The 22,233-nt window shown below is 55.8% G+C and overlaps 4 protein-coding genes across 4 annotated transcripts; 2 read left to right on the top strand and 2 right to left on the bottom strand.

Moving 5' to 3' along the window:
* Positions 1–7,551: 7,551 nt before the first annotated feature.
* Positions 7,552–9,131, top strand: DCS_02941 (protein pbn1; the record flags this gene model as incomplete). The annotated part of the gene is made up of 2 exons (XM_040800266.1): positions 7,552–7,944; positions 8,025–9,131. 2 exons carry the CDS (start codon positions 7,552–7,554, stop codon positions 9,129–9,131), a joined length of 1,500 nt encoding a protein of 499 aa, XP_040661149.1.
* Positions 9,132–9,503: 372 nt separating this feature from the next.
* On the bottom strand, positions 9,504–12,284 carry DCS_02940 (heat shock protein 101; the record flags this gene model as incomplete). Its single annotated transcript, XM_040800265.1, has 1 exon — positions 9,504–12,284. One exon carries the CDS (start codon positions 12,282–12,284, stop codon positions 9,504–9,506), a length of 2,781 nt encoding a protein of 926 aa, XP_040661148.1.
* Positions 12,285–12,993: 709 nt separating this feature from the next.
* DCS_02939 (uncharacterized protein) lies at positions 12,994–13,823 on the top strand (the record flags this gene model as incomplete). Its single annotated transcript, XM_040800264.1, has 2 exons — positions 12,994–13,188; positions 13,263–13,823. 2 exons carry the CDS (start codon positions 12,994–12,996, stop codon positions 13,821–13,823), a joined length of 756 nt encoding a protein of 251 aa, XP_040661147.1.
* A 252-nt stretch (positions 13,824–14,075) lies between these two features.
* On the bottom strand, positions 14,076–15,456 carry DCS_02938 (uncharacterized protein; the record flags this gene model as incomplete). The annotated part of the gene is made up of 4 exons (XM_040800263.1): positions 14,076–14,213; positions 14,285–14,815; positions 15,115–15,297; positions 15,394–15,456. 4 exons carry the CDS (start codon positions 15,454–15,456, stop codon positions 14,076–14,078), a joined length of 915 nt encoding a protein of 304 aa, XP_040661146.1.
* Positions 15,457–22,233: the final 6,777 nt, after the last annotated feature.

Raw genomic sequence — 22,233 nt, 5'->3', positions numbered from 1 at the left:
GGGGGCGTCTGCTGGCCTGCTCGCAATGTCACAGGTCGGACTGCCGGTCCTCGGATACTGCTAGTTACCGCAGTGACTCCCTGAACCGCGCCGTAGGTCATTGCGGGAGAGCAAGTGGGCGGTTCATGAATCAGGCCGACGCGCGGACGCGCCGCACTGTCAGGCCTTCCTTGCGCAGGAAGCATGCGTCTTGTTCCGCATCACTTTCCGCCACTCATGACTGGGCGGTTGGTGGGCGAGGTGGACCGCTGATCCCGGGCCCTTTCTTGCGTTTAGCGTGTGCCAATATGGTGGTAATCGTACGTTCTGCAGCGTATCCGAAGCAGCATATACGACATTCTGTACTCTTCAACGCGTTAGCACCACCCACGCCGGTACCGAATCGCAATGCCGTGGCGCGAAAACGGATTGGCAGGGCAATTTTGTCGAACAAGGGCCGTCTGTGTGCGAGAAGATGTGTACCACCAAGGAGGCAGTCTGGCCGGTGTCAAGGTCAAGCAGACGAAGAACCGATTCCGGATGGCATCAAAGTGGGGGGTCCGATGGAGGTCGTCTTCGTCTTGGACTTCACTGACAGCTGATACGCCGAGTCCCATGTTTTCAAGGGACGGTGTAATTATTTTGTTCTCATCACAGCACGTCACTAGGCTGAACGGCAACGTCGACGACTGCGAGCAGTCTGACTGTTGGCTCGCACTCTCGAGGTAAGGCTGTTCTGGCTCGCCATCGGGCCAGAACGGCAGCAGGACGAGAACAACATCTCCGGGTCGCAGCGAGCCCTGCTGCGGACGTCAATTCTCCCGGTTGTTCTTTTTTGGCTTTATCTCTATACCAGAGTCTCGGGCTATCGTCAATGCTATCCCTGATTGGCTCTCGGCGCATCAAACTCAGGAATCGGTACTGACTGGCTGGGACCCGGTTCGACGGCCAGAATGGTCAGCGACCTCAGCTGGGGTAAGCGGAGACGGCCAGGAAACTCACAATGGGCGCATTTTCCCCTTGTGTCGCTGTCCAAGTGCCAAAGCTTGATGCCAGCGGGGGATCGGTTACGCACAGATGGGCGCGTGCGTCGGATACGCCGCAGCCATGTTTGCCATCACGGCTGCCGGCTTTCTGCGACGATAATGCCGAGTTCAGCGTTCCGTCTTTGGTTTTCAGACTTCGCCTCACTGGCAGTTCAAGGGGAAACGGCTGGCCTGGGGCTCAATCCAATTCTGTCCAACCTGTGCAAGCGATCCTGGGTCGGGAAGCAGGACGAGGACAACCGATGCGATGTAGGCTGCCGAAGGACGCATGCATGGCCCAAAGGGCTCAGCCAGGCTGCTGGTTCCCATCGAACCGGACTCGTATGCGTACACATACTGCACTCACGCATGTGCACGTACTCATTTGTGTTTTCGGTCCTCGTACTCCGTACTCCGCACTCATACTCACGCTCCCGCCTGTAGGTGTACATGTACAGCACACCGACAAGGCCGGGGCCCCTGTCAAGGGTGCATACATTGACAGCCGTTGCAAGACGCAGACGAACGGTCGACGCCAAGCTAGATATGAATTGATGGAATCAGCAGGTGCTATGCTGAAATGCGACTGGTTCTCTCCCGTTGGAACAGGGGTGTACTTACAGATAAGTGTTCAGATAAGTGTACTCGTACACTTACGGCGGTGGTGATCTGTTGGGTCCAGATCGGTGTCCACTGTCGTCACATCCACTGGGACGGTGCACAGCTAAGTACCGCGTGTGGGGGGGGGGGTAATGTCATTATTACCAGCTGCCGTCGCTTTTTGCCGTCTTGCCGTCACGGTAGGTAGTGGGTTGTAGAGATGGTGTGGAGCTTTCAAGCTACAGTCTGCTTGGATTTTCATGTTTTGCATGATGCTATGCAGAACATGGGTTGTGTGTTGTGGCTGGCTCTTGGTTTTCGGTCGAATGAAGGCCGGAAACGTGCTCGTGCTTCGGGGCCTCAGGCTCCGAGGCCAAAAGGCAGCTGCAACCCATCATGAGCATGAGCCATGAACGCAATAAAAGTGCTACTACTTCGGAGCTGGAGTACTTACTATTGGAGTACCACATAGTACTGTACACTGTCTAAATAGTACCTGCAGCACATGTATGCCTTCGGCTTGAGACGGTACCTACTGTACGTGCCTGCCCCAACTGCCGATGATACAGTAGTTGTACATGTGCATGTACTCCCTACTCCATTAGGTACTCTCATACATGTACATGTACTTACTGTAGAGCGGCTTCCAGCAGAGCACGGTCGGTATTAATTGAGTACTGCTTGTACATACAGTCGTACCTAAGTATACCTATTATTTCGTACCTATGGGTACCATTCAAGTACCTGTATTACCTTTGTAGCATGCAAACAGACTATTACTTATGTACGGCTGAGTACGGGATAATTATTAGATACTACTGTAGGTACCTACATGTACCTACATGTAGGTTCTAATCAGATACTCGAACATGTACTCCGTACATACGTCTTGAACGTCCCACAGAACGAGACAGGAACGACCAGCGAGTGTCGAATGTCGAATCATGGAAATTCCCCAAGGATGAACCCAAGGACGCGAGCCCAAGAACAAGCCCAGGGACGAACTGAACGGCAAACCCAATAATGGACCCAAGGACGGGCCCGAGGACGCCCACGACTCAACGAATGTCCCGCCTCCCATGATTCGCGGTAGAGCCCCCCCGCCGGATGGGTGGCTCTCCAGGAATTGGTATTCCGAACTCGGCCAAGGTCAGGCCTGGCAAGAGGACAGTGAAGATACGTCCTCTCCTCTGTTCCGTGCCACTGGAACGCGGTCCAACGCTCAGCCTCAGTTCGACTGCACGAGCTCGAGAGTACGACGGTGCGCACGCCGCGCACGCCGCACACGCAGCACACGGTGATGCAACGGTCAGATCAGCACGTCACCAACTGCTCGGTCAGTCACTCGCACTCGCGTCATGGCATGGTCCCTCGCAGGTGCTGCTGCAGCGACGGTAATTCCTCGAATACCAGCACTCGCGCAAGCTAGAACAACCAACCCCGAACCTCGACAGTGATTGGTGGGTTTCCGAAGCAGCGCTGCCATACCGGCATCTGTCTGGGACTCTGGGCCCCAGGAGCAGTCTGCAATGGCGGATGAGTTGGAGAGAGAGTTCATCCTGCCAAAGATGCAACCAGCAACTGACGTGCACCCCAACGACATGGGATTGGAGCCAAGGTCTCCTTGGCAGATGACTACAAGACGAAGCTGATGACTCTTCATTCTTCTCTTTCCCCACACAGTTAGGTGGTGGCAGAGGTAGGTACGCGCATGAACCAAACCGGTCAAAATTAACAAGGGGTTCGGAATCGTCCGTTGGCGATCCGCACTCCAGCACGGCACCAGGAGGGTATACCGGTATCCGGACAAAGGCTGGCGCTACTGCCCTCGACTACCCGCCTAACAAGCAGCTTGCCACGGACCGGGGCTTGGCCGTCCACTGCTATGGACAGACTACTGGTGAGTATTCAAAACGTCGGTCGCGGGATACTGACCGAACGAGGGTTGCTGCATGCTCCTCGTTCATGGATGAAGCCGTGCCACGTCCTACAAGGCGCGTGTCAGCCGAACGGCAAGCGTCACAGTAATCCTGTGGAAAGGAAGCTTTCGAGGGCCATGTTCCCCTCGGCGGGACCGAGACAGAACGGTCCTTCAAGAGGAGTCATCCATGATGATTCACGATACTACGCGGACAGTTCTTTGTCCATGTCATATAATCCTGCGGCATCAACGATGCAAGTCGCGCACCATCACGTCATGGACCCTCCCTCCCCTGATGAAAGGGTAGAGGCTCATGGCAGGCACTCGCTCACCAGATGACGATGCCAGAACTAGGATGTCATCCAGGCCCAGATTTCGTCTCATCAGAGTCATGTACACCGCACCCTCGGACCATGTCGCACATCTCGCAGACGGCACCTGTCCCGTCCACAGTCCCGTGTTCATCTTCTGGTGTTGCCGTTCAGCTGCGGTTCGATGCAGCAGCATTTAGTAGCCGAGTTGTGCACTGTCAAACAGCTTCCTTGCTTCAGCACATGGTCAGCCAGTTCTCGCGGCAGCAAATCGTCTAGTCGTGCATGCACGAGTAGGGGTCGGGACGAGAACGTGCCGGCTCGATTCGTGTCTCAAGCCACCCTAGTTGATTGGGTCACCGTTCCCGCCTTGGTTGATGGCCAGCCACTCCATGCCCCCTGTCCTTATTTTAGGCCCCTTGGACAGTTTGACGTCGGCGAAACTGATGACGGTGGCTTTTTCCATTGGCAGATACTATACTTGTACGAGCATGGATAGGTACCTTATGCATACCCCTACGGGCCAAGGTACTGTCCAGCACGAAGGCGCCGACGTGTATCCGTACTCCGTACTCGCACACGCACACGCACCTCGAGCAATGCGGCCTACTACGCATGATTTCGCGAGGCCTCGCAGTCCTCCCCCGGTCGAGGATGATGGAGAGTTTGGCGGGTACGAACTCGTACGGACTAGAGGGTCCCAGCACAGCAATATCTGACAACTCATCAACTTTTGGTACCAGCACTGGCTGGGAATGGCACGCTCACACGAGTCGTCGAAATGGCGACCGGCCGTAGAACCCGTTGGTTTGGATATGTGTCACCGGCCAAGCCATGCCGTTGTCTATCGGGTCTCCATACGACTTCCGTGCACGGGATGTCACAACGTCGTCCCTTTCTACTTGTACGCCCCAGCCAAGGCTAATGGCGTGTTTTCTCTCTCACGGACCACCATCGGGGGCCTGAAACCGAGGCGAACGCTCTGGTTCCACGACCCGCTCGGTCGGAATGTCAAGGTCGGACAACAGTGCTGGGCGCCGAAGGGATGGAATGCGGTCGCCGGCAACGCCGTAAAATGGTCGACTACCTGTGCTCGAGACGACCGGAAATCTTGGCCAACCGAGGATGCAGTCCATGTGCCGGGGCGGCGCCAGCCGACGATGGCAGCCATCGGCAGCCGTTTGCGCTCTCGCCCCCCGAAGCTGCTTTTCGTACAACCCGGTTAGCAGGTACGGCATAACATGCCGGCACTTGTCTCATGGCTGAGAAGATGAGCAGTTGTCATACAGCCGCGACGCATGATGTGAAAAGGCCAGACGGCCACACCCAGGCTACCTCGAAGTCGTAATTCGGCCTTTGCACCAACACCAGCTAGCAGACGTTTGCCTTTCTGGGACTGCATCATACGACGCAGAGTTTGAAACTTCGTCAGCCTTCACGCCCTGTCATGGGATTTACTTTGGCGGTTTTGCGTCGGGCTCGGGTCGCACGGTTTCTGCACGCGTACGAGACTCTTGCCGCCATATACTTGAACCTTGAACCTTCTCGTTGTTTCTCAAAGGGGTTAGCCAATGAGTTTATGAGAATCAATACTCGAACATCCCAAGATGTCTTCGTGTCTAATAAAAAAAGGAAAAAGGCCACCCGCACGATTCATCACCCGTGTGCTTTGATCGTGGCGTATTTGCAGGCCGCTGGCCAGGGTACCGACTGGCCCATCTTTCCCCTCACCCTCACATTTGGTCAGCAGTCTTCTAGCGAATGTCAATATAGTTGGGACAGCTCGCGATGGACATGTGCTAGGATGACACGCATGGTACCCAGCAACGCGACGATCACATCCGCCAAGGTGTATCACCGTCACCTCTCAAAAGCCAGCCATGTCTTGGGCTGTCATGTGTCAAGCCCATCGGTGACACTTTAACCACGCGCTGCCATCGACAGGAGCTCTTGCGTTCCTCAAGCTTCCCAACAGTGGCGCCTTCGTACGTACCACCATGCGGCCAGCATAAGCACGAACCATGACGCCGCCCGTCCCGAGGCCGGAGGGGGGCCAAGTGATGGGGCGCAGGGAAGATGGGATACTGAACAGATCTTTTGGACGTCAAAGCCACTCGTGCGATTGGAAGGACTCTAGCCTCGTACGAGTAATGCTTCGTTGCTCTGCCTCGTGAGAATTCCGAATCGAGTCTCTCATCCCATATTCACCTTGACTGCATGCACTTGGCCGCAACAAGGTTGCTGCCGCTGCTGATGCTGAAGCCGTCAACAGGCAAACTCTCGGCGAAGGGGAGGGTGGGTGCCCACACTCGGTCCTCGAGCGTAAACTCAGCCAACAGAGCACCGAAGCTTCTTTTTCTCCGACTCGTGGGATCGATCAGGCATGCTTCACCGCCGGAAGCGTTCCGTCTCAGCACTTCGACCACCAATATCGCATGACGCATTCCAAGCCCACGAAAACGTGCGCATGAGCGGCGCTCGCACATGTACACCTTGCCACAGTGCGTCGGCTCACAGGAGGCTCGCAAAAGCCTGCCGTGCGCTGCAGCCATCCATCCATATGACCTTCCTTCCCATTCCGACGAGCTGCATAAACGATTTCGCTGCCGGTTGTACTTGTAAGGGTTGCCGTGACGATGGTGATGTCACTTCACCTGCCGTGTCACCATGATGAGATGAAAGGGATGGCGACTGTGAGAATGTGATGATGCTGGCTCCCGACCATGGTCCCTCGTATTCGTAAGACGGCATGTCGGTTTCGCTCGAAGCGCATCCATGTGGGCTGTCTTGCACGTTTGCATCGTTGTCTCGCAACTCTCTACCGAGCACGTGAACTTGGTGCTTCGAAACATTTCACAAGTCGTCTGGGGAAAGGTTGTGGTGGTGGCCGTTGATTGAAGCAGCGAACCATGGCCTCGTTCTCGTTCTATCACTTGCAACGATCTCAAGGTCGTCACCGAGAGCAGCGATGATGACAGTCGTTGCATCACTGAGATGGAAACATGGCCTCAGTCCATGTCTTGTTGTTGATCTGAAGGCTGTCATGGAGGCATTATCCCAAGTCGCGTTCATGCAGGTGTATACCGAGATGGACGTGATAGATGGAAAGGGTTTTTTAGGAACAGTATCCTGCTACTTCAGCATCAGCGCTCTATTCGTACTTACACTGCATGTACAAGTCTGCCCCCAACACGGTTAGCTTCCATACGGGTGAAGTTGTGGTGCCGTGCCGTTGGCCAAATGGCAATTTGGAAGTATCCGGTACTTGTGCAGAAGGAATGCAACGGCGTGACGTCGAGGTTCCGGGGACATTGTCCATTTCGCCCCGCCCATCTCCTTGCCACCCCTTTCAGCCTTTCCCAGTGACAGCACTCAGCCTTCAGGGCAGCAGGCCGCGCTATTGGGTGGATCGGGGGCACCAAGAACACCACAGGCCAAACTAACCTACTAGAGCCAGCAGCTCCTGGACTTCACGGCCAAGCTTGCAACATCTTGACCGACAGGCACCAACCAACCTCGCTCATCCAAGCTACGAAGAATCCCCAAAGGCCGAGAGGAGACTGCTAACGGTCCCCCAAAGTTCTCCAAGGCGGCTTCATACCGTCCCGCTACGAGAGGCTCCTTTATCGATTACGACGGTGCATCGTCCGTACCGTCGGTGACCGATTCAGCCAGGGATTGATTTCCTACCGACGACACGTTGCAGCTGGGCAACATGCGCGAACGAGTCACCTTTGTCCAGGGCCCTGGCGCCGACTTCGATCCCACGGCGCTGTCGATCAAGGATTCCGGCCTGCAGGGCCCCAACCTCGAGGCAAGCCGGCAGGATCGGCTGACATTCGAGCTGGACGAGCTGCCCCAGGGACTCGCCGGCCTGTTGAAGGGGTACCGAGAACTGCACTTGAAATGGACGAGCCCGCTCAACTACGACACAGTGGATCCCTTCAGCTCCCGTACATCGCCAGGCCTTCATGTCTTCTGTACGCCGTCGACGCGAGCGGCACATGACCCGTTGGTGCAGTCCTCCTCTCCTGCTTGTCGGCATACTGACGGCACGCAGCGAGCAGCTCTGCTTACTCTTGCGGACGCTCGGCGTACTGGACTGCACGTCCCCTGAGGTTCTTTCATCCGATACCCCCTTGCACCTTTCCAAAGTTGACCCGAATCCAGGCTTTCACAAAGTCTCAGGCAGACCCACAGTCGCTCTACTTCTTCCAACAGCTTGAGGACCTTTCTGCCTTGGTCAGCGACTCTGACAAGCACAGACTGTGCCCAAAGACCGACTCTCTTTGCCAGAAACGGTTGCGGGCCTTGAGCACTGCCGCGACGGTGGATTTGTCGTACGGCGTCGCTTCTGGCACGATCAAGATTTCGGCCTTTTGGCCTCTGAAGGAACGCGCCGTCGACGTGTCACGATTGTCCAAACAGAGAACCGAAGTCGGCATATTTGCCAAGGACGCACCGCCCAATATTGAACCGCACGAACTTGGAGTCTCCGGCCTCCTGGCAGTCTTGGGCGAGCAAACGGAGCCGTCTCCGGCCTTGTTTTCTTACCCATCTCGCCACAGACGAAGCGATGCCTCATTTTCATCCCAATTCTTGACGCCCGCAGGACTACATCCAACCCTGCAGCTGAGGATATCATCCAACAAGCCGCCCGTTCCAGATGCCGAATGCGCCCTCCACGCGTACTTTACCTTTCCCAAGTTCATATTTGCCGACCGGTATCAGTACGAAGACAAGTTGTTTCTAGCCTCCAAGAACCTGACGGCGTCCCGATATGCAAGCCTTCCCGTTGATCTAGAGGCGCCGGCGTACACGACAAATACGTGGGGTTCTACCGTCCTGTTGGAGCTGGCCCCTCCTGTCTCGGACGAAGGCTCGGCATGGACGGCCGAGATGCCACTCCACCTTCGATACCTCGAACCGTCCGCCAGCGGGTACGTGCCCATCGAAGTCCCCTACCCGGCCGTGTTCTGGGCCTGCGACTCCGGCACCGATGCCGACTTTTCCACCAACCCCTTTGATCGCATGCAGCTCGGATACGATGAACTGTTTGACTCGCAAGCCATGTTTTGGCACCTCACACCGCGGCCCGAAAGCGGAAACAGGATCATGAGCCCCATGGCAGTTCCTGTCCTAAAAACAGCGGGAGAGGACTGGGTCGGCATTGGAACCGCCCTCGCCGTCGGTCTGGGCTTTGCCTGGGTGCTGTGGAAGCTGGTTGGCGTCTACGTGGCGGGAGGCTACAGAGCCAAGCCAGCCACAACCTCGAGGGACAAGAAGGACAAGTAGGAGATTCGCAATATCAACGACAGAGATGCTACAGTATCAACAGAGATGATACTGTATCAACATAGATGCCACAGTATCAACAGAGACGCTACAGTATCATCAGAGATGCCACAGTATCAACAGAGATGCTACAATGATTTACGCCATGTTTTGCGAGAAGAGCCCGGAGGGGTTTGCTCAATCTATTGCCAACTAGAGAGGTACAATCACATGCTCGTCACGGAGAGGTGGCTCGTTCTCTAGGGTGCCAGGATTCAATCTATGCCAGCTAGATTCGACATACCATCGCTACGATAACCGCCGCCAAAAAACGCCTTCGTTCCTCTTTCCCTGCCCGTTTTAAGATATCCTGCAAAGCTGTCATGCCTTTTATCAACTGTAAATGTCTTCGTCCATGTTGTCGCCGGCCACTTCGTCGACGGCGTCATCTTCGTCCGTCATCATCTCGTCGTCGTCGCTCATCTCGCTATCTGGATGGTTCGAGAGTACGACAATCTTGCCGTCACTCAGCTCCACGCAAGCCGTCTCTCCGTCACGAATGTTGTTCCGCAAGATGAGTATGGCCAGTTTGTTGAGCACCTCCTTTTCGATGAGCCGAGCGAGCGGCCGAGCGCCGTACGCGGGCGAGTAACCCGAGGCTCCGAGGTAGTCCTTGGCCTCGTCCGAGACCTCGATCCGAACCTTGCGCCCGTTGTCCTCGAGTCTCTTCTGGATCTCGCTGATGCGAAGGTCGACGATCTTGCGAATCTCCTTCCGCGTCAGCCTGTTGAAGATGACGACCGAGTTGATGCGGTTGAGGAACTCGGGTAAGAAGTAGTTGCGGAGAGCGCCCATGACGAGCTCCCGGGTGCCCGTATCCACTCGTCCCTCCTTGGCACCGGGCCGGGTGAGAAACTCGGCGCCGAGGTTCGACGTCATGACGACGATGCAGTTCTTGGCATCAACAACTCTGCCTTGGCCGTCGGTGATTCTGCCGTCGTCCATGAGCTGCAAGAGAACGGTCAGGACTTCCTTCGCCGCCTTCTCAACCTCGTCGAAGAGCAGAATGGAGAAGGGCTTCCGGCGCAGCGCTTCCGTCAGCTGGCCTCCGGCATCGTGTCCGACATAGCCGGGTGGTGCACCGATCATTCGGCTCAGCGAATGGCGCTCCTGATATTCCGACATGTCGAAGCGTATCATGGCCTTGGCGTCGTCGAACAGAAACTCGGCGAGAGCCTTGGTGAGCAGCGTCTTGCCCGTGCCGGAGGGACCGCAGAAGAGGAAGCTCGGCGGCTGGTTCGGATTGCTGAGGCCGGAGCGCTGGAGGCGGATTGAATTGGCGACCGACTGGACTGCCTCCTTCTGGCCGACAACCACCTTGCTCAGAACCTTCTCCATGTGGATCAGCTTTTCCTTCTCCGAAGTTCGGAGGCGGGTGACGGGGATTCCCGTCCATCGGGCCACGATTTCGTTGATGTGGTCGGCCGTGACGATGTCGGTGACCATGGCGCTGCCGGGATCGGCACCTGTCGCGTTCAAGGCGGCGTCGGCCGCCACCTTCTTGGCCTCGAGGTCCTTGATGACTGCCTCCTGCTCCGGGATGGCACCGTACTTGAGGTCGGCCGCCTTGGCGTGTTGTTCCATGTTCATCGCATCCTCGAGCCGCTTCACCAGATCGTCGAGCTTGAGTTTGGCCTGGTGGATCTCTTCGCTCCGCTTGATTTCGTTCTTATACTTTGCTCGAAGCGGCTCGAGCTCTTCCTCGACGTTCTGTGCATCCTTCTTGGCTTGCTGCAGTCGTTTCTTGGACTCTTCGTCATGCTCCTTCTCCAGGGCGGCAATTTCGATCATCAGCTGTCGATGCTTGCGGTCGAGCGAGTCGATGATCTCCGGTTGGGACTCTCGCGCCACCCGCACGGCGGCGGCGGCCTCGTCGACCAAGTCAATAGCCGAGTCGGGCATTCGCCGCGACGTCAGGTAGCGGGCCGCCAAGTTTGCCGAAGCGACCAGCGCGCTGTCGAGAATGGTGACGCGGTGGTGTCGGTCGTATCGTTCCTTGAGACCGCGGAGAATGGAGATTGTCTCGGGGATGGTCGGTTCCTTGACCATGACCTGCTGGAATCGACGCTCAAACGCGGCGTCCTTTTCGACATACTTTCGGTACTCGGCTAGCGTCGTGGCACCGATGCAATGAAGCTGGCCACGGGCGAGCATCGGCTTCAGCAAGTTCGCCGCGTCCATTCCGCCCTCGCCGGAGGAGCCGGCGCCCATGAGCAGGTGTATTTCGTCGACGAAGAGGACGATGACATCCTTGGAGTCTTCAATCTCCTTCAAGACTCCCTTCATCCGTTCCTCGAACTCTCCACGAAACTTGCTTCCTGCAACGAGCGCTCCGACATCGAGTGACAACAGTTTGCAGTTCTTCAGATTGTCGGGAACGTCGCGGTTGACGATTCGCTGGGCAAGACCTTCGACGACTGTGGTCTTTCCCACGCCGGGTTCGCCGATGAGGACCGGGTTGTTCTTGGTGCGCCGCGACAGAATCCGGACGACGCGGCGAATCTCCTCCTCTCGGCCAATAACGGGATCGATTTTTTTGTCCCTCGCCATGGCCGTCATGTCGATGGTAAACTTGGCCAGGTTCTCGTTCTCCTCTTCGGTATCGGCCGTCTTGCTGTCTACCCGCTTCGTACCTCGGATCGCCTGGACGGCTTCTTGGATAAACTTGGCCTGGGGTATGTTGGCCTCCCGAAGGGCCGTCTGGATGTTGTGGTCCTCCGACAGCGAAGTGATGAGATGGTCGACGCCGATGTAGGTATCCTTTTGAACCTTTTGCAATTTCATTGCATCTTGCAAAACTTTGTGAAATGAAGCTGATAGAGAAACCTGTTCTGGCGGAGGATCTTGGCTCGGGAGTCGGACGAGCATCTTCTTGAGCGCTCGATCGAAGAGCTGGGGGTCGCCGTGTGCTCGTTCAACGACCTGTCGGAAAAGGGTGATTGTCGACTGGGCCGGTCCATTCTGTTGGTCCTTGGACTGGTCGATTGGCGGTTCAAGCAGGGAGACGGCCAAGTGGACGGGAACAAGCTGTGAATGGCCGTACTGTTCGGCCAGGGCCATGGCGTCCTCGACAGCCTTCTGGGCCCGGTCGGTGAAGTCCATTCGCGCGTTCATCGTGGCGGTTTATGTCTTGACGACGAACGCGGATATGTTGTGAACTTGGGTCGTTACTGGAGAAGCTCTACGGTGAGGGGCTTCAATTCGTGTCGCGATGCATGCAGTGTCGGGCATCGACGGTCTGTGAACGGGGTGTGTCGTGAATGATGAATGAAGAGGAGAGAAAATAACTTTCGAACCTCACAGCCTACGAATTTATCTGTTGCAAGGTGGTGGGGCGGGAGAAATTGAATGATGCCGGACGAAGCTGGGTTCGTGGTAGAAGCTGCACGGAAGCTCTGGATGCAACTGGGAGCAGCTGGAACCGGCCATGGGGAGAGCTAGAACCCACCAGAAACCACCGTGATGTCACAGATCAGGCCACTGATTGATCGGTGGTGAGGAAGCTCTCTGATTGGACCACGGGTTGAGCGGCATGTAGGTAAGTGCCGTATGGAGTAGTAAGCAAGTACATGTACTCCGTTCTATGGTACAGGTGATACAGGTACAGGTACGGAGTACAGAGTAGTTGTACCCTTACTCCATACAGTACATGTACTTATTATAGTAATTAATACATGTACTCCATAAGTAGAGCAATAATGGTAGGCTGGATATTTGCTTCACTTTCTACATCACGTGATGTCGCGCCAGCTCAGGGATTGGCAACCAACGATTTTGCTCGTTGCGGCGTGATTACTCTCGACATCAGCGACAACAGCCGATCATGAATGCGGCTTCATCGAATCGGTTTGGCCAATTGCCTCGTCTAATACGGACATGCATCCGTCAAGTTCACACGAACCGGCGCCGACACGCAACGACCGGCTTCCAGGGCCCTGACGGCCATGGCGAAAGGATCTGGGTGTTTTGCCATCGGAGATCTGAACAGATCATCTACTCCTTCAACGACAAGTTAGATGTGGGTTTTTGTTCCTTTTCCCTTTTTATTTTACATCATGCGCTTGAGATGAGCAGCTCGCTGACTTCGCCCAGGGCGTCCACGACTTGAAGCAACTGCCCTTTAACGGCAAGAAGACGAAACCTGCGAAGCTCCGCAAGGACTACTGGTCACCCATGGCGATGATTAAATTTCCCCAGGGCGCCATAGGACGATCCGTCTTTCAGAAGCTGCGAGAGCTGAAACATCTACACGAGGTCGCGTGGACGGATGAGTTCCGATACAAGCGACCCGACGAGTTTTCGGCGGCCGACAAGAAGAAAGTTGCAGAGGAAAAAGCGAAGGGGGTGGACTACCGTCCTGTTCGCAGCAAGGCGGAGCGAGGAATCGCGCTGAATGCACAAAAGAAAAACGCGATTGCCGACATGGCCGTCGTCTTGGCCGGGCAGGGAGCCGGTAACAAGGTTGTCGCGAGCGAGTCTGCGGAGGGTGAGAGGCAACTAGCCGACGTCTCGGTCAGTTGGTCGAATGACTTGGACAAGGGGTACGCAGAGTCGTGGAGCATCAATGTCACGCACGGGTTGCTCGAGGATGCCGCATACTCGTTCGGCGTAGTGCCGGAAGCGGCGGTGCAGGAAACCAAAGCAGAGGCCTAGAGCAAGGCGTCCGAGAGGAAGGATACCGTCGCTTCACCATCGGATTGTCGTAGAAATGGTACGACCTCGATGGCGCGTGCGGACGATGGGCGTGGGCAGCCGAGGCGGGTGCTGGTTGCCGACTACGCGAGCGCCTCGCTCGCCAGCTGTTGTATCATAGCATTCATACATCTTCCCTTATACTCGGCAGAGAATACGGATACAAGCATGCAGACATGGAAGGGGCCCCTCGATGGAGCCGTCGCAGCGGTTCTACTTTCGAAGACAGAACTGCCTGAGGTACTCATAGTGAGGAATGTTGTCATCCACAACCTGGCGAATGACCTTTTGTCCCTCCGGGCCGTACTTGTCGGCCCACTCCTTGTTCTCAGACTCAATCGTCGACGTCTTCTGTCGTCGCAAGAGTTGAGCCGGGTTCCGACAACGATTCCATTTTCGAAGGCGCCGTGGTGGGTGCTTACCTGAGCCGCCGACCTGGCGTGCAGCCTCGAGGTGGCGAGGACATCATTGTGGAACCCGTTCCACTTGGCAAACAGCTTCTCGGCATGCTCCCTGTCTTGGTCGTTCCACTCCAGCATGGAGGGGTGATAGTCGACGGCCGTCTGGGCGCAGTACTGCCGGACCGTCTCCTCGGGATGGTCGAGCAGGTCGTCGGCGTCGACAACGGTGACGTGCTGCTTGTCGACGACGTCATTTCTGGCGAGAAAGTCGAAGAGGCGGACGAGTTCCTCGTATCCCGCTTCGCTGGGCATAAAAGTGTCCCAGCCGGTGACCTCGCTCAGGGGCGGTACGGTGCAGCGGTAGTACGAGGGGATGGCGCGGCGAGGATGGCGGATGAGAAAGGTGAAGTGAAAGCGTCTCAGGACATCGAGGGGCACCACCGTCGGGTTGCCTGGTTCCTCGCCGCCGCCGAGAGAGGGAGCGATGCTGGCGGCCCGACCGTCAGGAGGGAAGAGATAGTAAGCCATGTCCTTGATAAAGACGCGCTTGCCCTGGGGTGCGCGTAAGCATCCGTTCTCCTCGCAGCTTTCCACTTGCTCGGAGAGGGAGAAGAATGCACGATGAGAGGGGTCGGCATGTCTTGCTGTCGTGGTCGAACGTTCCATCGTCTGGTTGGTGACGGACTTGTCGTTTCGCAGACGACGACGAGTCGACGTGGGACGAGGAGCTCGTCAACGAGTCCATCCATCAACCCGCCCCTCCCCACTCGGGGCAAGGCAGGCAGCTCGGCAGAGCATACGACGGAAGAGCACCATGCCAAAGGAAGCGGCCGGCTGAGGAGCGAGCGAACCTGTTTTTCGACCTCGTCAAACTGGTGGAGGACCTGCTTGTACGTCTGCTGAAGCTCTGGGGCCACAGCGCGGGCGGCCGGGTCGTCCTTGAAGCGGGTGCCGAGGAATTCGGGACCGAAATAGAAGGCATCGCCAAAAGGCTCGTGCTGGCTCTCGAGCACATCGCGGCGGGTCATGAAGACCTGGAGGAGGGGAGGGGGATGAGATGTCAGTTCGAACTTGGGACCCATCCATGGCGGTACCGGCGCCGCGCGACGCCGTGTGGGAGCCAAGCATACCCGTTCAAAAGCAGTCGAGCAGGCGCGAGGATGCGTTGCCGTAAATATCGGACGGGTAGCCATGGCGGATTAGATGATTGATATCGTAGCGGACTGGGTGGTGAACGTCTGGCCTCTGTCGGAATGCTTGGATCGCCAACCTGGGGGTGGACAGATCCGTCCGCCGCTTTCTCTTTCCATGTGCTCCATGATGCTGCCTGCCCCCTGTGTCCTCTTTTGTCTCGTGGAGCCGACGGGAAAGCTTGTCTCTCGCAAGGTCGATGCCGACGTACTCGTAACTGGAGCTTAGGGTTTGTCGTCGTACCGAGTGCGGTGTGGCGTTTTTTGGCGGAGGAGGAGAAGCGACGCTACGATTCTGCTGCCCATCGCAATTGTCGACTAGGTGGGCACGTCGGTCCCCCCCCCCGATGATGCGACCGCGGAAGGGGAAATTATCATCACTCTCGGCATGTACGGAGTAAAAGGTAGTTGGTGTCATGATGGAGCCGAGCAACCCGGAATGCTCCATGACCGAAGACTGATGAAGGACCGACCCGTGGGAAACAGGACATGCGCAGCGGGAAGCACATGCATTAAACCGCCATCATCGACATTCAAGCCAGCACCACCTCTATTGCATCTGGAGTCACTGGCACGGGACGAACTTGTGCTCCATGGCCGTGGGGAACAGGCCCGGATGCCAACATTCAAGGATGCGGATGATGTCGACCCGCTGCTGCATCGGGCACTCGGTGCTACTACTAACTGTAACTGGTTACGTAGCGCCCTACCGAGGCCTACCTGCCTTTGCTCATGGTGTCTTTGAGAAATAATACTCTACAGGTTCCGTGGATGAAGGAAGCACCACCTACTAGGAGTTGGCCAAGGCAAGCGTTCGTGATGCCTACGTGCGCCCGACAAGAGCGAGATGCATCACCATCCAAACCGCTTTCGCAGGGGGCATGCCTCGTCGATGGAATGGCAATATATTTGCGGCGTATCAAACGGCACACGTTGGTCATGTGCTTGTCAAGACGTCTCGAGGGATGAGACTGATTCAGATGAAACGTATGCTGTTTACGAGTCAGGGAACGGATCAGTGAAGATGCAAACAATACATGGTGATGACTGACGAGGACAAGGAACGAGGGCCAATCCCCCGATTATGGAGGGCCTCATGATGGGGGAAGTAAGAGCACAGTAAGGAGTAAGCCCAGCGTACTTTTTATTCCTTACAATTTAATTCATACCCGCGGATGTACCTCGTATGGCAATACATTCGAAAACGGAGCACTTGTAGATAGACAGGACTGGAAAAAAAAAAGATGAAAAATCACAAGCCACATATGGATCGATGCGCGGCCAATGACGTCAAAGACATTCGAAACTGCCGCCTTCTGGTCGTGGCTCAGCGAGGATCGTACTAGCGGGTGTCAAGGGTGATGAGCAAAGCCAGGGGGGATGAAAAAGCACGAGGCATGCTTGTAAACCGGATGAGGGTACTCCGTACAAAACGGAGGACGGAGGACGGAATACGGAGTACGAAGTAATATTACTACAGGTACTCCGTAAGTATACTTAAAATGCATGTGCATTTCCAGCAGTGTATTAGCACTCGCACCAGATGGAAACTAGTACAATCACGGACTCGGCGCACTTCGTGTCCAGCGGGGTGTGTTCGGATGTGAGAACAGAGCGGCGCGCGACTTTGGTGGGCGCACCACTATTATTGCTTGTGCCGTTTCACACGTCGACTGCGTCAGCATGGCCATGAAAAGCAATATGAAAGGATCATCTACGGAGTACCAGGTCGGACGGTTGCCGAGGCTTTGCCAAGGCTTCACCATCTGTTTCGGGTGCCAGTTGGCGGCCATCAGTGACGATGGTTCTAAAAAAAGACGGCCGAACTTGGTATTAGTAGCAATGCGAGTACTCCGTACTCCGTACTGTACATGCAAATACGGCACAGGTAGGTATTGTGTGTACCCGTAAGTGTTGGGTCAATACGGAGTACGGAGTGCAAGGGTCGCATTGTCCTTTTGGGGCCTTGTATGGAGGACTCCGTACATACAAAACTGTATTATTTGGTAATTAATACTCCGTTCCAGGACCGGTAAAACTGGATGAGACGGAACCCACACACCTTACTTACGATGGTTGACCACTTATCAACATGTACCTGTACTTTCGTCTGTTGGTGCCGAACTGCATGGACACGGATCGATTTACCCCAGCAACGCCGGCGTATTAGTGCTACAACTACTGCAGATCTGTACCGTGTTTGTACAGGTACCTGCCGTCGCAGTACTCTGTGCCTGTAAGCGTGTTAGGTACCAGAGAACGGAGTACTAAAGCACAAAGTACGTACTAAGTACTCCGTAAGTACTAAGGTAATACCTGGATGCATGCCCGCGTGGTACCCAAGGTAAGCACGCAGTACTTTCCGACAGTACTCCGATCACGCACAGTACTACTTACTTACTGTAGCCACATCAATCTCGACCGTTTCAAAAGTTCGCTCCAACACCTCGAGCTACGACGGTGCTCGGTGGCGTACGAGAAGCAATCAACGGCACATGGCTTCAAAATTGCGGCCGATACGGGAGTCGACCAGCTGATCTTGTGAAACAAAATATCATCTGAACCGAGCACCCTCCCGCCTGGCACCGCGCTTGCTGAAGAATGCCTCCCTCGGACGGGACTGAGGACGCCACGGAGCAACGACGATCGTACGATCCAACCGCCACCCGTCGTCGAAAGATGCATGGAGTAATACGCCCCCGAGAGATTGAGAAGGGACGAAACAAGCTGGCGGCATCGAGCAAAATCAAGGCGCCCACGTCATGCCAGGGCTATGGCCGGGCCAGGGCCCCAGCTTGCGAATGCAGGTACGGCGTAGGTGCACCTCAATGCGGCAGCGTTCTGCTTGACTCGTGACGTGATATTTCCTGGTGCCGGTGAGATATAAATAGGCTACCGAGTGTGTCGACAATGTACTTTTCAAAAGCGTACGGAGTGTGTATCACATGGAGTCGGTTGGTATTGGATATACTTGGGAACACAGCATCACCACGAGGTCTACATAGTACAGAGTTGCAGAGGCCGGTTCCTGGTATACGATGGATACCGGGTAGGTCAACTGTGAGCAGTACTTGCAACGGCGGGATGTGCAAGTATGTAAGTATGTGATGTGCATGTACGGAGTAATAATACTCCGTAACAATGAATTCAATGGTATGTACATGTAGGTACTTGTACATCTACTTACAATAAGTGCTTGTAGAAGTTCAAGTACTCGTACCATCAAGTATGGAGGAGCGTGTCCTCATGTACTCCGTACAAGTACAAGTACGCAACGAGCCATCGGGGTGCAAGTAACAGTACATAGTTGTACTCCATACTGCGCACACATGTACAGTATATTTCTTCCGCTGACATGTTTCAGGACCAGTTGAGCTCGCTCACCGCCCGGCTGCTGTAGTACCCTGAAACGCATATGCAGGAGGCGGCACGTACGCACGTTGCTGCACATGTGCAGTACGAACAGTTCGAGGAACGGTAGGGAGGACAGAGTATACACACACGCACTTTGCGTGCCAAAACGCCCAAGGAACAGATGGCCCGGCCGCGGCAGCCTCATACACTTGCACACTTCCTGTACTTACTTTACATGTACCTGCGTGCGAAAGTACACTTCGGCACAGCTTGGTCTTGGCACCACCACGGCGGCAGCTGAGATTCGAGAAGCGCACGGCGGCAAAAAAGCAAGCGGTAGGGTGCACATTCGCACTTTGCCCGTCGGAGGACAATGGACCAGCCGATCCTGCCGAAAAGGGGGTGAGGAGGACGTCGTTACGCGTAAGCACACGTCACGGTGCTGAGGGTGACCGATACCAAACGTGCACACGCTGCGCGTCTTCCATGGCTGCCTACCCAAGCAAGACACGATGCCATGGTATCCGGAGCTTTCGCGCCTCGCGGTCCGATGATCCCCCCGAGCAACAAGCCCGACCGTCCCTCCTGCAACGACGTGATACGCTGGACTCCGTGCAGAGCCGTGCGTGCAGAGCAGTGCCGAGTCGAGCGAAAGCCGGGAGGTTCAAGGCAGGTGACGAAAATATGAGGTCGCGCGAAACATTGTCGGTTTCATCCCTGCGCGGCGCGATGGCCCATCACGAGAAGTCGCCGCTCATGGGGCCGCGGAAACAGTGAGTCAATAGCGCAAGTGCCACTGAATTAGGGCGGCAAAGGCTCCGTCTGGGTAGTACGAGTACGAATCGCCTCGTGGCCGTGCCGGTCCGTACTTGTACCCCTACTTGCCCTTGGTCGTAATGAGTGCTTGCGGCACAAGTACCTTTACAAGCTGGTGCACTCATGGGACGACCAGTGGGGTCGTCCGTCCGTTCGCTGCCCTGCGGGGGCTTTGGGTTGACGCAGCGGAAATTCTGCCGCCTCGGCGGTCTCGGGGGCCAATAAGGGTAGGCCAAAGACAGGCTGAAACTTGTCAAAGGACGAATAGATGTCCAAGCAGAGAGAAAGTTTTCCGGCCGGTAGCACCAGTAGTCGCTAGCGGGCATCGAGATCTTCTGGTTTGCGCACCGTCATCCGGGGATTCCTGCGTCTCCTAGGTTACAAGATCATATCGGCCTGGCCTTGAGAGCACCGGCAAAATAACGCCCATCACCGTTACCTTGGAACATTGTCCAGACCGACACTGAGGCGTGTGCCGGTTGGCCATTGACCAGGTGCCGTACGCGACTTTCAGCGAACCTAGTGGACTGTACGGTGTACTCCGTATTAGTTCAGGCACACGTTTCCGTTGTGCACCACGACATGCTGCGATAACTGCATGTACTTGCATGCATGACCCTTCCCTTGGATTGTGTAGATGTAAGTAAGTACGGTACGTCTGTCCTGTACGAGTACATGTACTTGTACCTGTACGCGTACAAGTACTCCGTACTCCGTACTGTGCCGACATTCGTACCTCGCCGTCGAGAGGACAGACGGGAGCCATCCTTGCAAGCCAGGATATCCCGGCTGCGAATGCTCAAGTTGGAACGGACAACTCGTACCGTGACTTTCAAGTACGGAGTACGGAGTACAACTACAGAACATCTACTGTACTCACTCCGTACCTACCATTGCAGTGCGGTGCTGGAGAAATGCACGCTTACGAAAAGCCGTAGCACCCATAGGTACCTGGCACTGTACTGTACTTGGGCCTTCGAGATGTGCACCGGCGCCTGCGTGCATGTTCGCACTCGTGCTTGTCGTCGGCACGAATGCCAGCATGCATTGGTTGTCGAGACTCGAGTCCAGATGGCAGCACGAGCCTCGGACAATGGCCAAAGACGTCATGGCCCCGCGGCGCAACCGCCACTCCGTACCGCGTTTGGAGCCATCGTCGCGTGCGTGATACGTGTGCGGGCCAAGGGTGTGGTGCGGCGCATCCCGAGAAACTTGCACCGACTCGTCGCAAGGCTGGGGAGCCGCCATGCGCCACGGCTAGGTCTCGTGGCACTTTTGAGGGTATCACGATGCCGGTGGCTGCTGTCGTCCTCATGCGCTGTTGGTAAACAGTCGGCCCGGCTCTTCGAACCGCATCGGGCCAAGATGACTGCGTGCGAGGTAGGAGTATCTGTCGAGGAATCGATGACGGATCACGCATGAACCGACGAGTGATTGCTGCCTGCTCAGTGCTGCTCGGTTGGCCTCGAGAGGAGCCTCCTGCTCATCAAGGGCACGCTGCGCAACGGTTTCAACTCGATGCTGCCAGGAAAATGACCAACACAGCGAGCATGAGCGCAGCTCCTGCTGCGTGCTTTGTACGATGCGGCATGGCCATCTGAAATGACGGGGGTGGAGGGAAGGGAAAGGGAGGGGGGGGGCCTGCTGTTACAGGGGGCCGTCGTGACAGGGGACCACGGTTATCGGGGGCCAGGCGAACTCGAAGCGGCCAAGGAGCACTCGTGCTAGTGATCGAACGTAACAGCCTCCCCTCGGAGGTGTGCTGCCTGCCCGCCTGTTGGTGAGGGAGTCGTCGTCGGCGCCGTGCCATGGGCGCATGGGCGCATGGGCGCATTGTGGATCTTTCGGAAGCCCCTGCTACAACACCACTGCCACTGACCATCAGTAGGTGTTTGGCTATCAGTACGATGCTCCGTACGCCGTACAAATACTACAGTACGCACATGTTCATGTAGGTAAGTAAGTACAGTACAAGTTACAAGTGCTGTGTCGCGTTGGTACAAGTTTGGACGTGCACTACCTTAGTAGGCAGAATACATCATTTCATGCGATTGTGTGCCGTACCAAAGTACGGAGTACACCAGTGTGAGTTGTACGGAGTACTTCAGTACATGTCAGTACTCGTATTATACTACTGCCTACTCGTGAGTACGGAGACGAGTAGTTTAACTACATGTACAAGTACATCATCACTTACTGTGCAAGTAGGCGTGCACGTAAGTACGTTGTACGTGCACATACTTACAGTACTTACAGTATATGCATGTACACATGGTAACAGTACAATACGGAGTACACACCTACATGTACTGTACTGTACTCCGTACAGTACGGATACATATTACAGGTAGTGACGTTGTCAGTAGGTAGGTGCTGTAGCTTAGTAGCTAGTACGCAGGTACTCTACTTACCTTGTACCTACTACCTACCACCCTGGTACCCGACGGTACGAGGGTACCCGGGCCGGCGAACACGGAGTCCTGCAAGTACAGTACAGTACCTAGGGAGAAGAAAGTACAGGTGGTTACTGGCGCAAGTAATACATGAACCGGCCACGGAGTACCTTAGCCTGGAAAGGGAACGGTGGACCGACCGATCACCGCACACGCC

The sequence above is a fragment of the Drechmeria coniospora genome, chromosome 01 (genome assembly GCF_001625195.1).
Source record: "Drechmeria coniospora strain ARSEF 6962 chromosome 01, whole genome shotgun sequence".
NCBI lineage: Eukaryota > Fungi > Ascomycota > Sordariomycetes > Hypocreales > Ophiocordycipitaceae > Drechmeria > Drechmeria coniospora.
The sequence above is the reverse complement of the archived record's forward strand: the minus strand, read 5'-3'. Positions and strand labels throughout refer to the sequence as shown.